Source organism: Castor canadensis, chromosome 5 (assembly GCF_047511655.1).
Source record: "Castor canadensis chromosome 5, mCasCan1.hap1v2, whole genome shotgun sequence".
Classification (NCBI taxonomy): Eukaryota; Metazoa; Chordata; class Mammalia; order Rodentia; family Castoridae; genus Castor; species Castor canadensis.
In genome coordinates this window covers 61,929,823-61,953,246 of record NC_133390.1, presented here as the reverse complement: position 1 = coordinate 61,953,246, position 23,424 = coordinate 61,929,823, and the positions used below count along the sequence as shown (strand labels likewise).

General features: G+C 36.6%; 1 protein-coding gene across 3 annotated transcripts in view; it reads left to right on the top strand.

The window, feature by feature from the left end:
- Cfap44 (cilia and flagella associated protein 44) overlaps positions 1 to 23,424 on the top strand; it is a 135,278-nt gene that overhangs the window by 23,447 nt on the left and 88,407 nt on the right. For all 3 annotated transcript variants that reach the window (XM_074073144.1, XM_074073143.1, XM_074073145.1), the window contains exons 8-17: positions 2,068 to 2,182; positions 4,417 to 4,581; positions 6,539 to 6,694; positions 6,993 to 7,040; positions 7,522 to 7,621; positions 8,138 to 8,232; positions 12,202 to 12,411; positions 13,090 to 13,200; positions 16,887 to 17,045; positions 18,086 to 18,337. In XM_074073144.1, the coding sequence (XP_073929245.1) occupies positions 2,068 to 2,182; positions 4,417 to 4,581; positions 6,539 to 6,694; positions 6,993 to 7,040; positions 7,522 to 7,621; positions 8,138 to 8,232; positions 12,202 to 12,411; positions 13,090 to 13,200; positions 16,887 to 17,045; positions 18,086 to 18,337 (1,411 nt within the window). The remainder of the gene's footprint in view (positions 1 to 2,067; positions 2,183 to 4,416; positions 4,582 to 6,538; positions 6,695 to 6,992; positions 7,041 to 7,521; positions 7,622 to 8,137; positions 8,233 to 12,201; positions 12,412 to 13,089; positions 13,201 to 16,886; positions 17,046 to 18,085; positions 18,338 to 23,424) is intronic.

Sequence of the window (23,424 nt, the reverse complement as noted above, 5' to 3'; positions counted from 1 at the left end):
TTTCCCGGACTTCCATGGTGTTTGTTGTTCTCTCCCCTTTAGCATTCCTGATTTTACTAATTTGGGTATTTTCTCTCCTCATTTTAGTCAGGTTTGCCAGGGGTCTGTCGATCTTGTTTATTTTTTTCAAAGAACCAACTTTTTGTTTCAGTAATTCTTTGTATTTTTTTTTTTTTTGGTTTCTATTTAATTGATTTCAGCTCTTATTTTTATTATTTCTCTCCTTCTATTTGTTTTGGGATTTGCTTGTTCTTGTTTTTCTAGGAGTTTGAGATGTAACGTTAGGTCATTGATTTGATATCTTTCTGTCTTTTTAATATATGCACTCATGGCTATAAACTTTTCTCTCAAGACTGCCTTTGCTTTGTCCCATAGGTTCTGGTAGGTTGTGTTTTCATTTTCATTGACTTCTAGGAACCTTTTAATTTCCTCTTTTATTTCATCAATGACCCATTGTTCATTAAGCAATGAATTATTCAGTTTCCAGCTTGCATGCTTTTTGTCTTTGTTTTTGTTGTTGAGTTCTAGTTTTTATTGCATTGTGATCAGATAGAATGCATGGTATAATTTCTGTTTTCTTATACTTGCTGAGGCTTGCTTTGTGCCCTAGGATATTATCTATTTTGGGGAAGGTTACGTGGGCTGCTGAGAAGAATGTATATAGTATAGATGTTGGATAAAATGTTCTGTAGCCATCAACTAGGTCCATTTGATCTACAGTATGTTTTAGATCTAGGATTTCTTTATTGATTTTTCATTTGGATGACCTATCTATTGATGATAGTGGGTGTTAAAGTCTCCCACGACCATTGTGTTGGAGTTAATATATGCTTTTAGGTCCTTCAAGGTATGTTTGATGAAATTGGGTACGTTGACATTGGGTGCATATAGGTTGATAATTGTTATTTCCTTTTGGTGTATTTCCACTTCTATTAGTCTGAAATGTCCTTCTTTATCTCGTTTGATCAATGTAGGTTTGAAGTCTACTTTGTCTGAGATAAGTATTGCTACTCCTGCCTGTTTTCGGGGGCCATTGGCTTGGCAAATCTTCTTCCAGCCTTTCATCCTAAGCCTATGCTTATTTCTATCAATGAGATGGGTCTCCTGTAAGCAACAAATTATTTGATGAGATTTTAAAACATCATCTGTAATTTTTGAGAAACTCTGCTAGTCATGGGGCAAAATTTTCCTCTCATTTAGTTAATTGTATATTTTCTGTACACTATACCTTTGGGAAAAGACAGACATTGGACAATAAATTTCACATGTAAAGTGCTATGAAAAAAAACACAAAATACATGGAAGCATTTGATTAGGGGACCTACAATAGTTTTTGGGAGAAAGATGTTTTGGGCTTTTAGCTTTGTATTATTGGCTTTTGATGCCTTTCTTTAACTATTTTATATCTAGTTGGTTAGACTACTACTACATAGTTTTCATTATTTTGACTGTTCATTTGTTTAGACTTAGTATTAGCTAACATTTATTGATTAGTAGGCACTAAATTTTTTTTCAGCAAATTTGTGAGGTGTTACTGATATTCTCATTATATATCTGAGAAAATGAAGGGACAATGTGATCAAGAAAATCACTCATAGTCACATAGCTAGTAAATTAGAATTTTGGAGGAAACTTTTATGTCCTCTACACTAATACAGTCCAATAGAACTTTCTGCTAGGCTGGAAATGATCTGTGCTGTCCCATATAGGAGCCACTAGCCTCAAGTAGTTATTGAATACTTAAAATTGTCTAAGTGGACTGAAACATTGAATTCTTAATTTTGCTTAATGTTGATTACTTTAAATCTAAATTCAAATCATGTCTGATGGCTACTACTTCAAACAATATAACTCAAAATATAAGATCTATGAAGACAGATAATTTTTTGGTCTACTTTTTGCCCATTGATGAATTCATATTGCCTGACAGGTAGTAGATGCTACATATTAGTCAGATGAATGAATGAAATTGTATGTGATTATGAAGTATGTAAGTATTTGGGTAATATTAAAATAAAAAGTAATGAAACTTACTTGAAGTACATTTGATCTCTTATTTGTTTGCAGGTTCTGGGAAATGGCTTTTACATTCACTGGTCTCAAACTTCAGGGATCACTAGGTCGATTTGGCAAAACAACTGCTACTGATATAGAGGGTTATATGGAGCTCCCAGATGGGAAGGTGAGCACTGCTGCTGTTCTCCAAAAATAAGATTGTGACATATGAATGCATATTTGCATGAAAATGCATCATATGTCCTAAAAAGTTCTGTCAGTGTTAATAAGATATAATTATAAATATGATGAACATTATTCAGGTTATCAATTCTACTTGAAATAGTTCCCTGAAAGTATCATAATTCATATATACATACCATTTCCTACTTTTTTTCTAGCTATTACTACACACATATAAAGTGTGTAAGCATTTTTATATAGTAACACAATGACATGCTTGTTACTTTTGATTGTTATAGACTATATTACACGTGTGCTGAGGTTTAATAGTAGGTGAAATAGGCAGGATGGGTGGAAGTAGGTAGATCCAAGAGGTAGAAAGACTGAGTAAAGTCCCTCCATATGAAAAAGGAAGTAGAAGTGCAGGACCCTGGAGTGGGCTGACAAAGGGAAAGTCAGAGTTTCCCAAAGTGCATCATATGGAACATGGATCTTCTCAGAAGGCTGTGAAAGCAAGTCCTTCCTAGTCAAAATTGTTTGTATCTAGAAATTATTCTTGGTGATTTCCAAAAAATATTTCTGTATTGAAGAAAAATAAACACATTTGACCATTTACCTTGGCATCTGCCTCTGTGTCAGTATAGTCAGAACAGGGCATTTGAGCCATGGTGCTTGGGCAAGAGTCCTGACTCCTCTCAGTAACTTTGGGCCAGTTACTTAACTGCTTTGTGATTCAGTTTTCTCCTCTGTAAAATGGGGATGATAATGGTCAGTGTTGCCATTGGTCCATATTAGTTCTTTGTGGGAATGAAAAAAGGCTGTCTGTTGTAGTGAAACCAAAGTGCTCAACATGCACAGCTTTACATGGATTTAGTGATAAATGTAATTAATTTGTATAGATTTCAGCACTAAATAACTTTGTGTGTGTTTGTGTGTGCGCACTCACTCTCAAGCAATGCTCGGCACAAAATCCATGCTCAATAAATATTACTTAGTATAAACACAGGCTAATCGTGTTTGGTGGTAGGCACTTTGAGAAACACTGGATTAAATAGATTAATTAGAGGTAGTCAATTCAGTGGTTTCACAACTTATCAAATGTCTTAGAAAATTTGATAGTAAAACACTTAAAAAGTAGAATCTCATCTGCTAAAGACTATAAATGTGTCTCTGGGTGTTTTTTTGGTAGTATTGGGATTTGATCTCAGGGCCACATGCTTGCAAGGCAAGTGTTCTACCACTTGGGCCACCCCATTCCCTGGCCCTTTTGCTTTGGTTTGGTTTTCAAATAAGAGCTCACCCTTTTTGCCTGGGGCCAGCCCAGACCAACTCCTACCTCTGCCTCCTGCGTAACTAGTCTTACAGGCATGTACCACCACCCCTGGCTTTTTTTGTAATAGGGTCTCACTAATTTTTCTCAGGCTAACCTTGAACCATAATCCTCCTATCTCTGTCTCCCAAGTAGTAGGGATTACAGCTGTGAGCCACCACACCTGGCCCACTCTAATTTTTAACCTAGTAATTCTACTCCTTTGTTTTATATATATATGAAAAATTACCAGTAAAATGTAGCCTAATCATAATGATATAAAGTTGTACATAATGCTAAAAAGAAATGCATCAAAATGTGATTAGTAACTATGTCTAGGGTAGTAGACTTTCTTTTTTAAAGTTTTATATTTTTATATTATTGTTGTACTGGGGGTACATTGTGACATTTATAAAAGTTCTTACAATATATCATAGTTGAATTCACCCCCTCCATTATTCTCCTTTATTCTCCCTCCCCCATTCCTGGAATAGTTTCATCAGGTCTCATTTTTCTACCTGATATACATGTGTACATAATATTTCTACCATATTCACCCTCTTATATCCTTTGTTTATATCCTTCCTTTCCCACTGGTACCAACCCCCAGACAAGACCTGTTTTGCCATCATGTTCTCTGTTTTTTAAAAAGAATGATATTTTTGTTTGTTTAAGGTAGTTATATAGGGAGTTTCATTGTGAGATTTCCATATATATATGTATTATAACCCAAATTGTTTCATGGCCTCTATTTTTCTCCTTCCTATAGGGTAGTAGGCTTTCATTTCTACATTTTCTTTTTTCCATATTCAAACTTTTTACTTTCATAATCAAGAAAAAAATCTTTAAAAAATAACTTCCTACTATTTGAGGCATAAATACATACATTTGTTTTAATTCATATTTCTTTCTTTCTCCCTACCTGCCAGGTGCTTTCAGGGTCTGAATGGGGCAATCTGCTGCTTTGGGAAGGCAGTCTCATCAAAGTGGAGCTCTGTCGAACTGGAATGAAGTCTTGTCACCACGGTCCCATTAACCAGATCATGCTGGATGAGGGTGAAGTTATCACTGCCGGGTCAGATGGGTGTGTTAGGGTAAGGGTTTTTTGTGTGTTCATGTGGATTCTTGGGCAGTTGCATCTATGTCTAAGACTCACAAAACCAAGTGATTTTGCCAGATTTTTACTTCTCATCAAGGTTGCTTTATGAAGAAGTTCAGTGATCATTTATTCCCAAGACCAGCTCATTTTAAATAATGCTTCTTATGTGGTAAATACTTACATTCTTATCAAAATTAGCTTACTGCATTTTAGCCCTGAAACTTTCTGAGGGGATCTCTTATTCTTTTTATTAAGTTGTTGAAATAATAGCTTCAGAAAGTGAAAGCTCATGTTAGCACAATATGAACAGTGAGCACATGTCCTTCCCGAATGTCCAGTATGAATGGGTCATTTTCTAGGAATGAAAGTGAGGAGACCAGTTAGAAATATACTCAGAGTTAAGCTGATAGGGTTTGCCTTTGTATGATAGTCTTTTCTTGCTCCTAACGCTAAGGAATTCACCTGTCTTGCTTAAAACCTGGGTGAAGTTGGACCATTGCTCCTGAACTTAAGTTCCCTTGGTTGCTATTCTTCTCCCATCCACCTCATGTGGATGTGGGTGTGGCCTCCACTGTTTCTAGCCAACTTGTAGCTTTATGATTTTGCCTTATAGTCCCCTCGGTACATGTTCTCTCTGGGGCCTTTCATAAAACGGTAGTATAATTCTTTTGACATTATTTAAGCAGTATTATTAGAAATAAGATTGCATTTTATTTTATTTATTTTTATTAATGCATATTAATTATAAAAAATAACTAAAAAATAATCTGGTTGTTTTGTTGATGTCTATTGAGCTTACTTTGTCTAATAAATTGTTTAAGTCAAATCTCCCTCAGTGTAAACTCAAGTGTAGGTTTTTATGTTTATAATGTTAAATTTAATCTTCACACATTGCTCTAAGGATATTTTATTATCTTTTTTGTCATGTAATATATTCACTATCTTTCCAAGATATTTATCACCCCAAAATGTCCAAATACTGAGTGAGAAAAACCTCAAGAGAAAAGAAGTTAAATACTTCATAGAGGACCTCTCACGGACACCACTGATTTCTAAGCTTGTTTTCCTTCTCAAAGCCCGCCCTCATCTCTTCAGTGGTAAATCTCAGCCTCTCACCCTGTAGGAAAAACTTACCCAGTTCCCAGAGATTGGTCTATTCCTGGGAGCTGGCCCTTTCTACCCAACCAACTTAGTCCTTGGGATAACAACAGTCTCCCAGGAGTTACTTTCCTCAAATCTGAATCATCTGATCTAGAATAACATGGTAGGTGTGTTAACAGGTCTGCCCAAGGTAGTCTTTGGCATGTCACAGAAATTCTTTTCTGACTGTACCATGGGGAGGTGATGCTGCATTCCCTCCCTCTTCCTGTGGTGGTCTGATTTCTTCTCCCAAAGAACAGCAATCCTTAACTGAGATAGTTGGGTATAAATTTACATTAAGGAAGATAAATATTTTTCCAATGGAGTCATCATTTAGATAATTTTCTTTTGTTATAATTAAGATTGTACTTGAATTATTAAGCAAGAAGTTATATTTCCCCTTCTAGGGACCCTACAAGGTTGATTATATTTCTTGCTGAGCAGCTGAACCATTTACTCTTTATGGCCACTTTATAATAAGATGGTCTTTTATAATAAGATGGTCTTTATAAGAAAGACCTAATAGAAAGTTTCTAATAAAGCTTACTTTGGACAAATCAAAATTCTTATAGAAGAAAGTATGTCCTTGCTAATCTCTATAAATACAAAGAAAACTATATTAATTTCTTATACCTATGTTCAAAGTAAAATTCCAGAGGCTGAGTTTTGACTGGTGTTGTAATTGCTCCTACTCATTGTTAATTTTCATGAAATAAGAAATGACTTTTTAAAAAAAAATCAGAGCCTTTTCTGGCTTAGAAAATAAGTGAAACTACTAATTGATTAAAGTATGTTCTTATTAATTTTGTAAGATATGGGATTTTGAGACAATAGACACTGCTGATATTGTAGATGAAACTGGATTGTTGGAGATCGAGCCTATTAATGAACTTCAAGTAAATAAGAATGTCAAACTCTTCTCCATGATAAAAATGAATGAAGTTGGAAATAACTTTTGGTTGGCTCAGGTATGTTGCATTTTTCTATCTTGGTTCTTTAGCATTGTCTGTACATAAAATTATAATAAGTAGTATAATTGATTTTTGGAACTGGGTAGGCCATTTCACTGTAAGTATTATGAGATTGCCTTGCTTATTATGTGATTGTATTCTACAATATATGGAAGTTATTTGTATCAAATGTCAATCTCACATTTTATGTAAGATTCTGATGTTGCTTGTTATTACTTTAACTAAAGTATAGGAAAAATTTTAATTTGATGAAAGTTCAATATGATAAAATGTTATTAGCTGTTTAATTTTTTAGGATGCCAATGGAGCCATATGGAAGCTTGACCTTAGTTTTTCAAATATTGTAAGTTGCCTATTTTTTCTTATTTTCTCCTAACTTCTGTGGTAAAACCTTTGTTATTTTTTTAAAGGTACTTCATCTTTCTCCATATCATATCACTGTTCTCATAAAATAAGCAAGGGTCTACTGCATTATGCCGTGCACTTTCCACAGACATGTGGGATATTCATGTATTTCCCTGTGTTATCCTCACAGCTGCCCTGCTGAGTAAGCAGTCAGCTGCCAGTCTCATTTTATGGATGAAGAAATGAAACCTGGCATTTGAAGGGAGTTGTGTAAAATCACATGGTCATTAGGTGGAAAACCAGGACTCTATCTGGTTCTCCTAATTCCAAAGTCCAGTGATCTTTCTAGTCAATTTATTATTTCTATTCACATAAAATCACATGTATGCCCTAGGATTCCATTTGCACTTCTTTAAACTTGATCTTAATTCTATGTTACCCTGTCTTTGAGCTCTGGTATGCCATTTGTCTGTTCTCAGACCCAGGACCCAGAATGCCTCTTCTCCTTCCATACTGGAGCTATTGAAGCCTTGGCTATTTCTCCTGTTACTTATCTCATGGCCACAACTGCCTTAGACTGTAAGTGGGAACTCTTAATGAAAATATGCACTCTTTTTTGTTTTGTTTTCAACATAATTTTTTAATGTGTTTGATTGAAATCATTTAGCATTTTTCCTTAAGGGAAGCCTCTTTGAATATGAGTGAGGTGAATTGTCACAGAGTAGAGAAGTCACAACATACAGCATCCCTGGTTATTGTAAATTGTTTATGGAAATGCTATTTATTTTCATATTATCCATACCATACTCTTCCTATTCTTTCCATCACCTTTTTTCCTTTTTGAACTATGGCAAATATGTGGGCTGCAAGGTGAAACCAGCCAATCATCAGTTGTCTTCTTTATTATTCATGCTTATAAATTACCTGTCTGAGGGTGTGTATGGACATTTTTGACTAAAAAAGGCTGGTGGATTATCAATTGATTTACTTATTTATCAATTCTTACTGTAATACTCAGCATGTAAAAAGTGAGCAAAAATATTTTGTGAGATCATATGTTTATAATTTGTTTCTTTAAAACTATTCTTTCTATAGGTTCTGTTCGAATCTATGATTTTGCTTGCCAAACTTTTTTGGTTCAGATGAAATTCAAACAAGGAGGTACTGCCCTCACTTGGGTTCCTCAAATAGTAAGTTTGTTGTTACAATGAACTTCTTAGAATCTATTGGTAATGAATCATGTAGATATTTTTGTGAATATGTAGATATTTATTTCCTGGTTCAAAATTTTGGAGGAGAATAAGAATTTTAAGTTAGTTTCTTTCATTAGGAATATAATAGAAATCTTATCATCACCTTGCTATTTTTATGTAGTTTATTCTGTTTTTAATGAAAATTCTATTTTTATGTCACCTGCATATTAGTAATATTTCCATGTTGTAAAGTAATTGTCCAACAGAACTTTGGGTGTTCTCTGTCCACCTGTCTCTGATTTAATTCATCCTATTAATATTTTCAGAATGCCTACAATGTTCTGGGTTTTCTTCTAGATTGTGGGGATATAGCAGTGAACAAAAAGACAAAAATACTTGTCTTCACGGACTCTACACTTTAATGGAGGGAGAAGGAGACCAACAATAACCCAAACAAATGAATTGTTGGATAATAACAGCTATGGGAAAAAATAGGCAAGGATAGGGAGTTCCAATTATCTACTATTATATAACAATCATCAAAACTATAGGGACATAAAAATAAGGTTTTTTTCTTTTTGCTTGCTTACTCTTCGACTGTGAAGTCAGACATGTGACGGCAGGAATGGGTTATCTTTGCTTCAGAGTGTCTGAGGCCTCAGCTGGGAAGTCTTGAGTGAGGCCTGGAATAATCCACAGGCTTCTTGATCACAAGGCTGGCACCTGGGTTGGATGACTTGAAGGCTGTACCGAGCTGGGACTGTCACAGGAATGTTTATCTAAGAGTGTTTACTTCCCTATGTGGCTTGGGCTTCATGGCAGGGTGACCACAGTATAGTCACATACTTTTTACACACACTTAGAGCTCCATGAGCTAGTGTTTCAACGAATAAGGCAGAACCTCATGGCCTTTTATAACCTGGTCTCAGAGACAAAATATCACTTCCAAACTCAATTGGGTAAAGTGGTTACACAGTCACAAAACCCACCCAGATTCATGAGGAGGGACTTTCAACCTCACCTTTCTGCAAACAATTTGCATCCATGCTTTTTAAGTGCCGTGAAAGTATTTTGGAAAGTATTTAATCTACATTGTTTTGGGTTGAAATCAAAGAGAAAATGTTTCAGGGCCAAAACAGACGCAGAGAAAACTGAAATGGGTGGGTGGGGAACTTCAAGATGTGATCAACACCAGAAAGAGAATTTAGGCAGGGAGTAGAGCCAGCACAAAGATGAGGCTAGAATAAGTAGAAGTGATAGAGCATTTGGATTAGCAGACGTGGCTCACTTCTTACCCTAATCTATTTATACTCTTACCTGAAAACTTTAAAGTATAAGCTATGTGATCAAACCATTTATTCAGAAGGTTGTGTGGTGTTCATCAGATGCTTCCTTTTTCACCTTATACCCAAGTAATGATTATATGTATATTGTACTTGAATTAAAACATCCCTTCTACCTATCCCCTTCCCTTTCTGAAAGACTCCTTCAATTTTTTTTTTTTTGACGGCACTGGAATTGAACCCAGGGTCCCACGCTTGCTAGGTAGGTGATCTTACTTCTTGAGCCACTCCACCAGCCCCCTCATCATTCTTTATGACTTAGCTCATGCCAAACATCACCTCCCCTGCAGAGTCCTTTGTGAGCCCACCTTTATGTGGAGTTATGTCCTGTGAGTTTTTCCCCTTAGGGCTGTGTACAAAGATTATTTGCTTTTTTGTCTATCTTTTCTACTAGACTATTCCTTTTTCTGTCTCTCTTGGTGGTACTCTTTTGTCCCCCCATATACTAGGGTTTGAATTCAGAATCTTACATTTACTGGACAGGCTCTCTGCCACTTAAGCCACATCTTCAGCTTTTTTGCTTTAGTTAGTTTTCAGATAGAGTTTTGTGTTTTTGCCCAGGGCTAACCTTGGATCATGATCCTCCTTCCTGTGCCTTCCAGGGGCTGAGACCACAGACACACAACACTATGACAGCTTGTTGGTTGAGATGGGTGTTTACTAACTTTCTGCCTGGGCTGGCCTGGAATTGCGATCCTCCTGATCTCTGTTTCCCACATAGTAGGGATCACAGGTGTGCACCACCATGACTGGCACAGTACTGGGATTTAAACTCAAGGCTTTGTGCTTGCTAGGCAAGCACTCTATCATTTGAGCCACAACGCTAGCTTTTTTTACTTTAGTTTATTTTTCAGGTAGGATCTTGTGCTTGTGGTCCTGGGCCAGTCTTGGACTGATTGTCCCACATCTACCTCCCATGTACCTGGGACTGTAGATGTGTATCACCATGCCTAACTTGTTTTTGAGAACTGAGTATTGCCAACTTTTTTGCCTGGCTAGCCTTCACCTGAAATCCTCGCATCTTCACCTCTCTTATAGCTGAGATTACAGATGTTTACCACCATACCCCGCCCCTTGACCTTTTGTTCATTATCATGACAACCATCTCTTAATCTTTGCACCTCCAATTCTTCTACAATTACCAGTACATTTAGACACTTAATAAATGTTTGTTGGGGTGGCTAACTTTCAGGCAGAATTGGATGGAATTTTGTTGTCTTATTCTCAAGAAACTTACTACTGCCTGCCTTTAGGGGTGGTCACTCTGCTCTAAATGATGCCTGAATTCTTGTCCTCCGGAAGCCTTCAATATAACAGAGTTAGTACATTTAGACATTGCTAGATTTATATCTCTAGCCCAGATTTTTTCTCTAAGTTACAGGCCGAATGCCATCTCCATTTTGAGATCACAAAGGGATCTCAAGCTCAGCATGTCCAAATCTAAATTCATGATCATCTGCTCACCCCCAGTCATCCTTACCTCTTCTTTAGTTTAAGGCAGTAAAGTCCAGGCCGGCCTCTAACTCACAATCCTTCCTCTGCCTGCACAATGACTAGGCTTACAGTCATGCACCACCACACCCAGCTCATCCTTCCCTCTAAAACAACAATAGCATTGACAAGCCATACACATGCCCAGCTCTCTTCCAGTGTTTCTTGTCTGAGTATCTTAGTCAATTCCATTATCAGTCACCCCCAACACTTCTTTGTCTCAACCCCCACATTCACTCATTACCAATAGGACCATTATACTTTCTTCTTTACTACACAACTTCAGACCAAGTGACCACCATGGTTCTCCTGGAATTCCCAAAAGGTGTCCCTGCTTCCTATGCAGGCCATCTCACATCTATTTTCCACACTTACAGGTAGGATGACATTTTTAAAATAATCTGACTACATCACCTCCCACTCCCCTTCAATCCCTAACTACAAACCTTTTGATGGCTGTCCATTATTATTTGGATAAAATTTTCCCTTAGTATGTCATGTAAGCCATTTAGTGATCTGATGCCTGTCTTTCTCCCTGTCCAGTTCTTCACTCTAGTCTTCTGCAGTCAAACTATAACTTTTCCCTAAGTTATGCTCTTTCCTGATACAGAAACTTTGCATAACCAATTCTCTCAAAAGTTCTTGTCCTACCTTCCTTTACCCAGTTAATTCCTTCTGATCTCAACTCTGCCATCTTCTCCTTAGGAAAACCCTCAGTCTAGATCAGCTTTTTTGTTGTATGTTCTTACAGAATATGTTTTCTACATTAGAACATATTTCTGTTCACATTTCTCACTCATTTGTGTGATGATGGGGGTATTAAACTCTGAAATCAGGGGCCAGTCACCCCTGAGTTGCTGATGATAGGTGCCTAACATATAGTAGGCAGACACTGTGCTAGTATTTGCTCACTGAATGTTTGAATTGCCATTGTTCATCCTTCTGGTGGCAATTAGTGATAAAGAAATGTCCTAGAATTGATGGAGGTTGCTATAATGTGGTACAAAAAGTTGCCAAGGGAAGCCCATGTTAAATTACCCAAGTCTAAATAAAAAAAATAGATCTATTTTTATGTAGCACAAATTTCTTATTCAACTAAATTCAGGTCCTGTGCATTTAATTTTTTTTCAAGGTAAGCAACAGTGGCGCACAGATTATTGTAGGATTTGAAGATGGGGTTGTTCGGATTCTTGAACTTTATGATCCGAAAGGACTCGCAGTTTTTACAGGGCGGAAGAAAATTTTGGATGCAGATTTGAATTTGAAACAGGTTTTCAAACCCCATACTGCTGAAGTCACTGCTTTAGCATATGAACGTGATGGAGAAATTCTAGCCACAGGGGTAAGTAGATTTCCCTTTCATTTCCTGTTGAAGTTTCATGACTTGCCTTTTAACTCTGCCTACTTGACTATGTCTTATTTAGTAAAATTAAATTTCTAAAGATATATTCATATTTTGCTTTTCTATATCATAATTCTTTCAATATTATCTCTGTATAACATTTAAAAATATTCTTAAAATTGAATTCTAAGGCTTATTTTAAATGAATAGAAATTTTCAACTGTGAATCATGCTACATATGTTATTTAAAATCAGTATTTTATGGCTTAAGTGTGTTTTTAATTAGAACTTCCATTTGGCTGGGGGTGTAGCTTAGTGGTAGAACTCTTGCTTAATATGCATGAGGATCTGGGTTTGATCCCCAGTTCTGCAACAAAACAAGCAAGCAAACAATCAAAAAACAAATAAAAATGCCACAAATAAAGAGAATAACTGTAAATTCTTCATGTATTAAAAGGTGAGCATATGGCTTATGGAATTTTTGGTGATAATAATGCTATGTGCAAGTATGGTTATCACATTTTCAGAACCATGTGAATGTGTGGGGAAAGTGAAGCAAATATTAGAAATAAGAAATGTATAGAGTGGGAATACTATATGCCATTAAGTGCTTTTTGTGCTGTATGTACTAGATTTCATAGTAATATACATTGGGTATGTTTGTCTCTTTTTCTGTAGAGTAAAGATCAGACTGTCTTTTTCTTTGAAGTGGAAAGGGAATATAAGCCAATTGGTTATATTAATACTCCAGGGCCTGTTTGCCAGTTAACATGGTCCACAATGTCTCATGTAAGTCATTATTTGTCCTCAAGATGAAATCTCAATTACTATGTAATGAAGTGGTCTTGTAGCTAGAGAAAAGCAGGTAGAATTATTAGTCCCACTCCTTGGTCCTCTGATGGACATGCAGATGGAAAATGCAGGCGGCTGCTGCTGAGTTCAGTCAGTTGAGCAGCACTCAACAGCTCTGTGCTCTTCTCACCATATGTTTTTCTCTTCTACCCTCTAATTATTTGGGCCAATCTTCTCTCTGAACACAGGGTTACATCAAGCTTTGCCTCAATAATAGTGATTTCTGGTCAGATACACAATGTGCGAGAACGCTTTGACTTCAGTCAGTCAGTTTGTCTTGTGAATCACAAGTTCAAGTCTAAGATCCAAGCACACTTCTTGCTTTTATTTTTTTACTTTTTCTCCCCTGGCAATCTTCCTCTGTTTTCCCTTTAATCTTCCATGGCTTCTTTCCTAACAATTGGTAATGCAATATTGATTATTAAAGTCTTTACTGTAGTAGATGTGAGCATAGGATAATTTATCATCTGAGTGTTGATTGTGTAAACCATGTGCTGTCCTAAGTTCCGGAACGATAATACTGACAAACTGCATAGAAGTACTTCCAGGGTTGTTGGGGAAACATGTAGTTCACTTTAAGCTCTGCTAAAAAAAAGGGCTATAAAATATGTTTGTATTATCTGGAAAAATACCTTTTTTTGTGGTAGTGGGGGTTGAAATCAGGGACTTGTGCATGCTGGGCAAATGCTCAACTACTTGAATTGTACCCCAACCCTTTTGTTTGTATTTTGTTTTTGAGATAAGTCTCAAGCTAACTTCACCCAGGCTGGCCTTGAACTTGAGATCCTTCTGCTCTACCTCCTAAGTTGCTGGTGAATGCACCACCATACCTGGCTTGCAAAAATATACTTCAAGAATTAATTAACAAATACTTACTGTTTCTATCTTTGCTAGATATTGTGGTGGATTCTCTAAGAATTAAAAATACAGTCTATGTTCTCAAGGAAGAAAAACATATATTTTAAAAACTAAATAATTTTGTCAACAAACAATAAAAGTTTTTACAAAGGAATTGGCAACTAAAATATCAGTGGCATTGACAATTTGTGCTGTGAATTTAGAGCAGGGGTCTATCAAAAAAGGAAAAGTTATGGCAAGTTATTTTTGTATTATTGTACTGAATACTGCAGAATTGGAGGGAATGACAACCACAAAGGAACCTCTGTATGAATGGTTGAATGTGTGCATCACAACACACAATATTATGTGTATTCTGCAGTCATTTGCCTGGACCCCAAATTGAAAAACAGACATTTGCCAGGGGTTAGGGAGGGAGTGGGTATGGGTATAAAGGAGTAGCTTAAGGGAGATCTTTCTGGCCATGAGATAGTTTTGTATCTTGATTTCCATGATGGTAACAAGAATCTACACATGTGATAAAATGGCATAGAATTAAACACACATTCTAAACTACTGTTGATTTCCTGATTTTGGTACAGTTGCCTAAGATGAAATTTGGTGAAGAGTACATGATGTCTCTCTAGACTATCTTTTCAACTTCCTGTGGAGCTATAATTATTTCAAAATAAGAAGTTAAAAAATTAGAAGCAGAAATACAGGATAAAAAAACCCACCATAATTCAAAAGTTATTTTAAGTAGTATTGTCTGTCAGCACTAATATTTGTAATGTTATTTGAGAATTACTAATGTCAAAGTAAATTATTTTATGTAATAAATATGCTGCAGACTTCACTTGTTCAAAAGCAATAGGTCTTAGCCCTTAGGCCTAAGTCAGCTTGTCTGACTTCCTGAAAGCATTAAACTTCCACCTATTGTTTTTCAGGAGAGGGGCACAATTCAGCCTATAACAATTTCTAGGAACTCAAATTTAAGGGTCAGCTATCTAAGCTGGGTGTGGTGGTACATATCTATAATCCCAACTACTTTGGAGACGGAGGTAGGAGGATTGTAGACTGAGTCCAACCTGTGCAAAAAGCTTGAAACCCTACCTGAGAAACAAACTAAAAGAAAAAGGACTGGGGTCATGGCTCAAGTGATATTGTGAGGCCCTGGGTTCAATCCCTAGTATCACCAAAAAAAAAAAAAAAAGTTGAAATAGCTCATTCTCTGACCTCAACTTTTCAACTTGCTGCTGCTCCACTAGGTCTTTGGTGATAGAGAGACCTCTATTTCATTTACCATTTGCTTTCTCTAACCTATCAGTTCACTCTTTTCTTCACTTCCTCCCATTTCCAGCTTAAAATCTATGAGTCTTCATTTCATCAATTCTATGGGCTAAATATTTATGTCCTCTTCAGATTTATATGTTGAAGTCTGAATACCCAGAGACAGTATTTGGAGGTGGTGCCTTTAAGGGGTTATTGGTTCATGAGGATGGAGTCATCATGAATAGGATTAGTGCCCTTGTAAAATGATGATGAGAGCAGAGTTTGCTTTCTCTGCCATGTGAAACTACTGTGACTAAGACTTTCACCTACAAACCCTCAGGAAGCATGCCCTGACCAGACACCAGATCTACCAGTGTCTTATTTTGGACTTCCCAGCCTCTAGAACTGTGATAAATAAATTTCTGTTATTTAAATCAACCAGAATATTTATGGTATTGTGTTACAGCACCTGAACCAAGATAAATAAAAATTAATAACATTCTTTCAATGCCCTGTTCCTCCCTATTCTATCTTCTTTTATTCACATCTGATAAGAATCAAGCCCTGAGTGTCCCTCACTAACCTACATTTGCCTACAGTGATCAATTAATTCTATAGGAGATGTCAAACATCAAGGAAGATTATTAACTCCTCCGTAATATATTGATTCACATGTGCTCCACACAATCCAGGAGATGGAGTTTGTCAACTCCCTCTTCCATACACCAGGACCACTTTAAAACATCAAAGCTTCTGTCCTCCATTCTCACTCTCACTCTCACTCTCAGCATCACTTCCTAGAAAAACTAGGAGCCCTCAGGCAGGAACTTCTTCACCTTCCCACTACCAAACAGAAAATCTCATTCTTTCTCTGTCTACCTCCTCCTCCTCTTCTTCCTCTTTCTCCTTTTGTCATTCTTCCTCCTCTTCCTTCTCCTCCCCCACCTTCTTTTACAATAGAGGAACCATCTCCCTTCCCACTTGTGAGCAATTCACCCCATCTCACTTCTTAGCCCTCTCTCAAAAGGACAAAGGCCTTGGGAGCATCCAATTTAAATGAACTCAGGCAGATAGAGGCTGGACTGTCAAAGATGTCTGAGACTTATGCCATTCATGCACTGCAGATTTTTCTTGGTATTTCTAATTATAACATTTTGCCCTTTGGGCTAATAGATTTCACAGGCACATATTTAGCTTAGGAAATATGTTATGGCATCTCTAAATGAACCAAACCAAAATCTAATTTTAACAATTAGCTTATGAATTAATAATTGTATGATAATTGGTAATTGGTACTGGTAATGATTATTACCAGTAATTATTCATTATTAATAAATAATTATTAATAACAAGGTTTATTACCAATAACTACAGTGAGAATTTTTTTAAATGGAAGTGTTTTTTAAATGGTTACTATACATATCCATTCTGTTTTTCTTGGTTTATAATCTTTTTGAACTATGCTTGTAAAATTTGTCTAAATGTAAATGATATGTTTAATTGTTCCTTTTTAGCTTGAAAGTACTTTACTGATTATTTGTGAGAATGGCTATATTCTTGAAGCTCCATATCCAGCTATTAAAGAAAAAGAAGATCATGAAGTAACCTCCTATGAAATCCAGGACATGTGCATAAAGTGTTTTCATTTCTCAAGTATCAAATCTGAGATTCTGGTATGTGATATTCTTGAAGCATTATCTCCTATTATTTTCCTTGTGTTAAAATATAAAACATTGTGTATTAAGTGATGAAAGAGTACAAACTAGAATAAAGCAGATGCTGACCTGAGCTGCCTATAATCTGGTAGGAAAGCAGCTAACTGTATTAGAAGTCAATAATGAATAGATACTAAAATCAGAGTACAAAGAAAGGAATTTTAGACATGTGCAAGGATGGGGTAGATGATGAGAATGGAGGAGTAGGAAGAGGTCTAACATGGTTGCATGGAAGTGACAGTTAATACTTAGAGGGTGGGAAGAAGTTTGAAGGGATCAAATGTAAGTGACAGTAAAGGCTGAGAGAACATCCCGAGGAGAGGCAGCATCAGGAGAGTCCTCAGTGTTTTGAGGAGATGAAGAATGGGCTGGCGAAATGGCAGGATATAGTTTGTGAAGGATGAAGCAGGAGTTTGTGATAGAGCAGGGGGTTTCTTCACTGATAGCCAAGACGTCAGTTTGCGCCACTGGGATGTATTGTGAGTTTTAAAGGAGAGAACTGATGGATAAGATTGTATAAATTAAGAATATAATTCTGAGGAGGTAAACAGAAGGAAAAGGTAAAAGATGGGAGACAGGATACCAGTGATGGGGGACTTTTATGATGGACTGTTGATAAATATGAGGGGATAAATCAGTATTATTGCAGTTGGAATCAGCTTTCTTCATTGACTGCTTCAGTCCACCTAGTTCTTGAGTTGACAGTGACATGCTCTGGGAGAAAACTGTTCAGCTCTTCTTTTAGGAAAGAATGACAAAATAACTTCTATAAAGCTGGTATCAATAGAGGTAAAACAAATGACAGTCATTCCAAATATTTGAATTTTAATGGTAAGAATATATACCCCAAAAGATAATTATTTATAAATAGCATGATTTGTTATACCAAAGCTATGCGTTTTCTAGAAACCTATCTTCCTTCTGTTCTTTGTTACTCTCAATAATGTTAATGAATGTTACAGTTTTTTTTAACATCTACTTAATATCTCTTTTTAAAGAGATTAATAGAAATTGAAAGGAGACAAAAGCAAAAGGAGCTGAAGGAAAAGGAAAAGAAAGCAAGGAGAAAGAAGCTACTAGAAGAGATGGGAGAAGATGGAGAAAAAGAATTCTATGAGGAGGAGGAGGAGGAGGAGGAAGGAGAGGAAGAAGAAGAAGAGGAGCCACTACCTGAAGTCTTCATTCCACCAACCCCCTCTCCTATCCTGTGTGGCTTTTACTCTGGGCCAGGGAAGTTCTGGGTTTCATTAGTGAGTAATAATGTAAAAATTTTTACCTCAGTCATATTTCAATCTAGCTTATAATAGTCATCATTTTCTACCACATTCTTAGTTTCTTACTCATACATATGTTAAGACTTTATTAACTACTTTTATTTTTTTTTAGTCCAGTAAACTCAGTACTTAAAGTCCACATGAAATCATCAGATATTAAAGTACTTTTAAAGTTGTGAGTTTCAATAAATGATTGCTAACTTTCAATTGTTTTAATGTCATCTTAACATCTTTTTTATGTCTGCTTGATCTATCTGTTGTTATCTATGATAAGCATCCATGGTCTAAGAAGGTCATGCAGGAGAAGGATCGAGAGGAGAAAGGCAAAGGAATCAGGGGTTTGCCAGCTGAGTCTGTTTTTTAGTTTTGAAAAGAACAGTTTTCATGGCAGCACCAGCTAGTAAACTTCTGCTTATTTTTCATTACCTACAACTATGCTGTGTGACTTAGGGAAGTCTATATGAATGTTTTTAGGTGGTTTTATCGCTACCCTGAACAAAATTAGGAGGCGGCAAATAAGGAAGAAGGGAAATGGATAGGAAGACAGACAAATCGGGGTCAGTCATAGTGTGGTGGGAGGACATTTGCTCATATTTTCTGGTCTTATCATAAAGCATTTTTCTCAATCTATTGCAAAGCAAGATTTCCTTCATTAAAAAATGTTGGACTTTTCTATTTTATCCATATATACTTATGCACACAATATGCATGAACACGTGTGTGCACACACACACAATCACAAAAAGCTAACATAAAATCATATGTGAAAGAGCATTACTAATTCACAGCTGGTGCTAGTCTTTGGCTAACCCAGGATACTGAGGAGCCAGGGACTGTTGCTATAGGAAGTGATGAAGGTTGGCTCCTCTTTTCTTCCATGGTTCCTAGAGATACATTTTCTGTAGCAACTTCAAAGGAAACAACAAGCAAGGTAGTGTTGGACTCCATTTATTGTGCCTATAACTCTTCAGTCTTCTGTGTTTTATGAACTAATGAGTGTTGTGTGAATTTCAAGGGTTAAAGAGATTATTAAGACATGCTTTTTGCCTTCAGGAAGTTTCCTCATAAAAGCTAAAGAGGCATAGAAACAACTTACTATAATTCAATGTAATATATTTCCAGTGCTCTGGAAGCATAGATACAAAAATTATTACTTATTTAATAAAGCTATTTAGTGTTTATCCATAAGTTTTCCAAGTAAATATTACATGGGACATATTATACTAAACATTATTTTTTGTTTATTTGAAATTTAAATTCAACCAGACATCCGCTATTTTTATTTGCTAACTATGGGAATCTACTTATTCTGTACTGAACACCATTATAAGTAATTTGTTTATACAGCCTATAAAATCAGTGCTGTTATTGAATAAACCAAGACATGGAGCTGTTCAGTGACCCACCGAAGGTCATGTAGCTAATATAGGATGGAACTAGGACAAGAGCCCATACAGTCTGAGTCCAGAGTTCATGCTCTCAGTCATTGAGTTGCACCAGAAACAAGTTAAAGTATAGTACACAGAGGTGATGCTAGCCCTATTTGATCGCATGGTTTGTCCCCTGCTGTGCCTGCAGCCAAGCAGATGCTGGAGGAAAAATCAATCTCATTTCGAAGTCATGACCACAGCTCTCAAGTCAGTACTCATATTGCAGGCCAGTTCTACTGCCCACCCATGTTCACTTTCCAAATTATCATTTTAATTATTAGTTCTGGCAAACATTTTGTACCTTCCCTCACTCTCTAGTGAAAATAAAAGCAATCAGATGGAATTTCCTTATCTTTTCTCAGATCTAACAAGCTATAGGGATCCATCTGTGCTTTGTCTGCCTTGCCTTCTGTAATTGGTGGATGTTGCTTGCAACTTTCCAAGGACATTGTTCCAAAAAGCCTTGATCCTGTTACTTCTCACTTTCTCAAAGATTTTCCTCTTGAAACAAACCATTTGGTCTCTTGTATCATCAGCTTCTGACATTTTTAAAGCTCGACTCACATCATCAGCCCTTATAGATTACTGGTATTGAGCTAGGAAGAGATCCCCAGCACCACCCCCAAAAAAAATTGCCAGCAAGAGAACAGTATAAGCTTTATGTCTAAATTGACTCTCTGTCATACTCACTATTCTAGCATTCTCAGAGGGATCCCATCCATGATATATCCTGCAGGTACATTTAAAGGGCACACTTCTTTTTTTTTTATTGTTTTATTATTTATATGTGCATACAATGCTTGAGTCATTTCTCCCCCCTGCCCCTACCCCCTCCCTTACCACCCACTCCGCCCCCACCCTCTCCCCCTCACCCCCTCAATACCCAGCAGAAACTATTTTGCACTTATCTCTAATTTTGTTGAAGAGAGAGTATAAGCAATAATAGGAAGGAACAAGGGGTTTTGCTGGTTGAGATAAGGATAGCTATACAGGGAGTTGACTCACATTAGTTTCCTGTGTGTGTATCTTACCTTCTAGGTTAATTCTTTTTGATCTCACCTTTTCTCTGCTTCCTGGTCCCCTATTCCTATTGGCCTCAGTTGCTTTTAAGGTATCTGCTTTAGTTTCTCTGCGTTAAGGGCAACAAATGCTAGCTAATTTTTTAGGTGTCTTACCTATCCTCACCCCTCCTTTGTGTGCTCTTGCTTTTATCATGTGCTCAAAGTTCAATCCCCTTGTTGTGATTGCCCTTAATCTAATGTCCACATATGAGGGAGAACATACGATTTTTGGTCTTTTGGGCCAGGCTAACCTCACTCAGAATGATGTTCTCCAATTCCATGCATTTACCAGCAAATGATAACATTTCGTTCTTCTTCATGGCTGCATAAAATTCCATTGTGTATAGATACCACATTTTCTTAATCCATTCATCAGTGGTGGGGCATCTTGGCTGTTTCCATAACATGGCTATTGTGAATAGTGCCACAATAAACATGGGTGTGCAGGTGCCTCTGGAGTAACCTGTGTCACAGTTTTTTGGATATATCCCCAAGAGTGGTATTGCTGGATCAAATGGTAGATCAATGTTTAGCTTTTTAAGTAACCTCCAAATTTTTTTCCAGAGTGGTTGTACTAGTTTACATTCCCACCAACAGTGTAAGAGGGTCCCTTTTTCCCCGCATCCTCACCAACACCTGTTGTTGGTGGTGTTGCTAATGATGGCTATTCTAACGGGTGAGGTGGAATCTTAGTGTGGTTTTAATTTGCATTTCCTTTATTGTTAGAGATGGTGAGCATTTTTTCATGTGTTTTTTGGCCATTTGAATTTCTTCTTTTGAGAAAGTTCTGTTTAGTTCACTTGCCCATTTCTTTATTGGTTCATTAGTTTTGGGAGAATTTAGTTTTTTAGGTTCCCTATATATTCTGGTTATCAGTCCTTTGTCTGATGTGTAGCTGGCAAATATTTTCTCCCACTCTGTGGGTGTTCTCTTCAGTTTAGAGACCATTTCTTTTGATGAACAGAAGCTTTTTAGTTTTATGAGGTCCCATTTATCTATGCTATCTCTTAGTTGCTGTGCTGCTGGGGTTTCGTTGAGAAAGTTCTTACCTATACCTACTAACTCCAGAGTATTTCCTACTCTTTCCTGTATCAACTTTAGAGTTTGTGGTCTGATATTAAGATCCTTGATCCATTTTGAGTTAATATTGGTATAGGGTGATATACATGGATCTAGTTTCAGTTTTTTGCAGACTGCTAACCAGTTTTCCCAGCAGTTTTTGTTGAAGAGGCTGCTATTTCTCCATCGTATATTTTTAGCTCCTTTGTCAAAGATAAGTTGCTTATAGTTGTGTGGCTTCATATCTGGATCCTCTATTCTGTTCCACTGGTCTTCATGTCTGTTTTTGTGCCAGTACCATGCTGTTTTTATTGTTATTGCTTTGTAATATAGTTTGAAGTCAGGTATTGTGATACCTCCTGCATTGTTCTTTTGACTGAGTATTGCCTTGGCTATTCGTGGCCTCTTGTGTTTCCATATAAATTTAACGGTAGATTTTTCAATCTCTTTAATGAATGTCAATGGAATTTTGATGGGAATTGCATGAAACATGTAGATTACTTTTGGGAGTATCGACATTTTTACTATGTTGATTCTACCAATCCATGAGCATGGGAGGTCTCTCCACTTTTTATAGTCTTCCTTAATCTCTTTCTTCAGAAGTGTATATTTTTCCTTGTAGAGGTCTTTCACATCTTTTGTTAGGTTTACACCTAGGTATTTGATTTTATTTGAGGCTATTGTAAATGGAATTGTTTTCATACATTCTTTTTCAGTTTGCTCATTGTTAGTGTATAGAAATGCTAATGATTTTTCTATGTTGATTTTATATCCTGCTACCTTGGTATAGCTATTGATGATGTCTAGAAGCTTCTGAGTAGAGTTTTTTGGGTCTTTAAGGTATAGGATCATGTTATCTGAAAATAGGGGTATTTTGACAATTTCTTTACCTATTTGTATTCCTTTTATTCCTTCTTCTTGCCTAATTGCTCTGGCTAGGAATTCCAGTACTATGTTGAATAGGAGTGGAGATAGTGGGCATCCTTGTCTGGTTCCTGATTTTGGAGGGAATGGTTTCAGTTTTTCTCCATTAAGTATAATGCTGGCTTAGGTTTGTCATATATAGCTTTTATAATGTTGAGGAACTTTCCTTCTATTCCTAGTTTTCTTAGAGCTTTTATCATGAAATGGTGTCGGATCTTATCAAAGACCTTTTCTGCATCTACTGAGATGATCAAGTGGTTTTTGTCTTTGCTTCTGTTAATGTGGTTTATTATGTTTATTGATTTTCGTATGTTGAACCACCCCTGCATTCCTGGGATGAAGCCTACTTGGTCGTGGTGAATAATCTTTTTGATGGGTTGTTGAATTCGGTTTGCCATTATTTTGTTGAGGATTTTTGCATCAATGTTCATTAAGGAGATTGGCCTATAGTTCTCCTTTTTGGAGGTGTCTTTGCCTGGTTTTGGGATAAGTGTAATACTGGCTTCATAAAATGTGTTTGGCAGTTTTCCTTCCCTTTCTATTTCATGGAACAGTTTAAGAAGGTTGGTATCAGTTCTTCTTTAAAGGT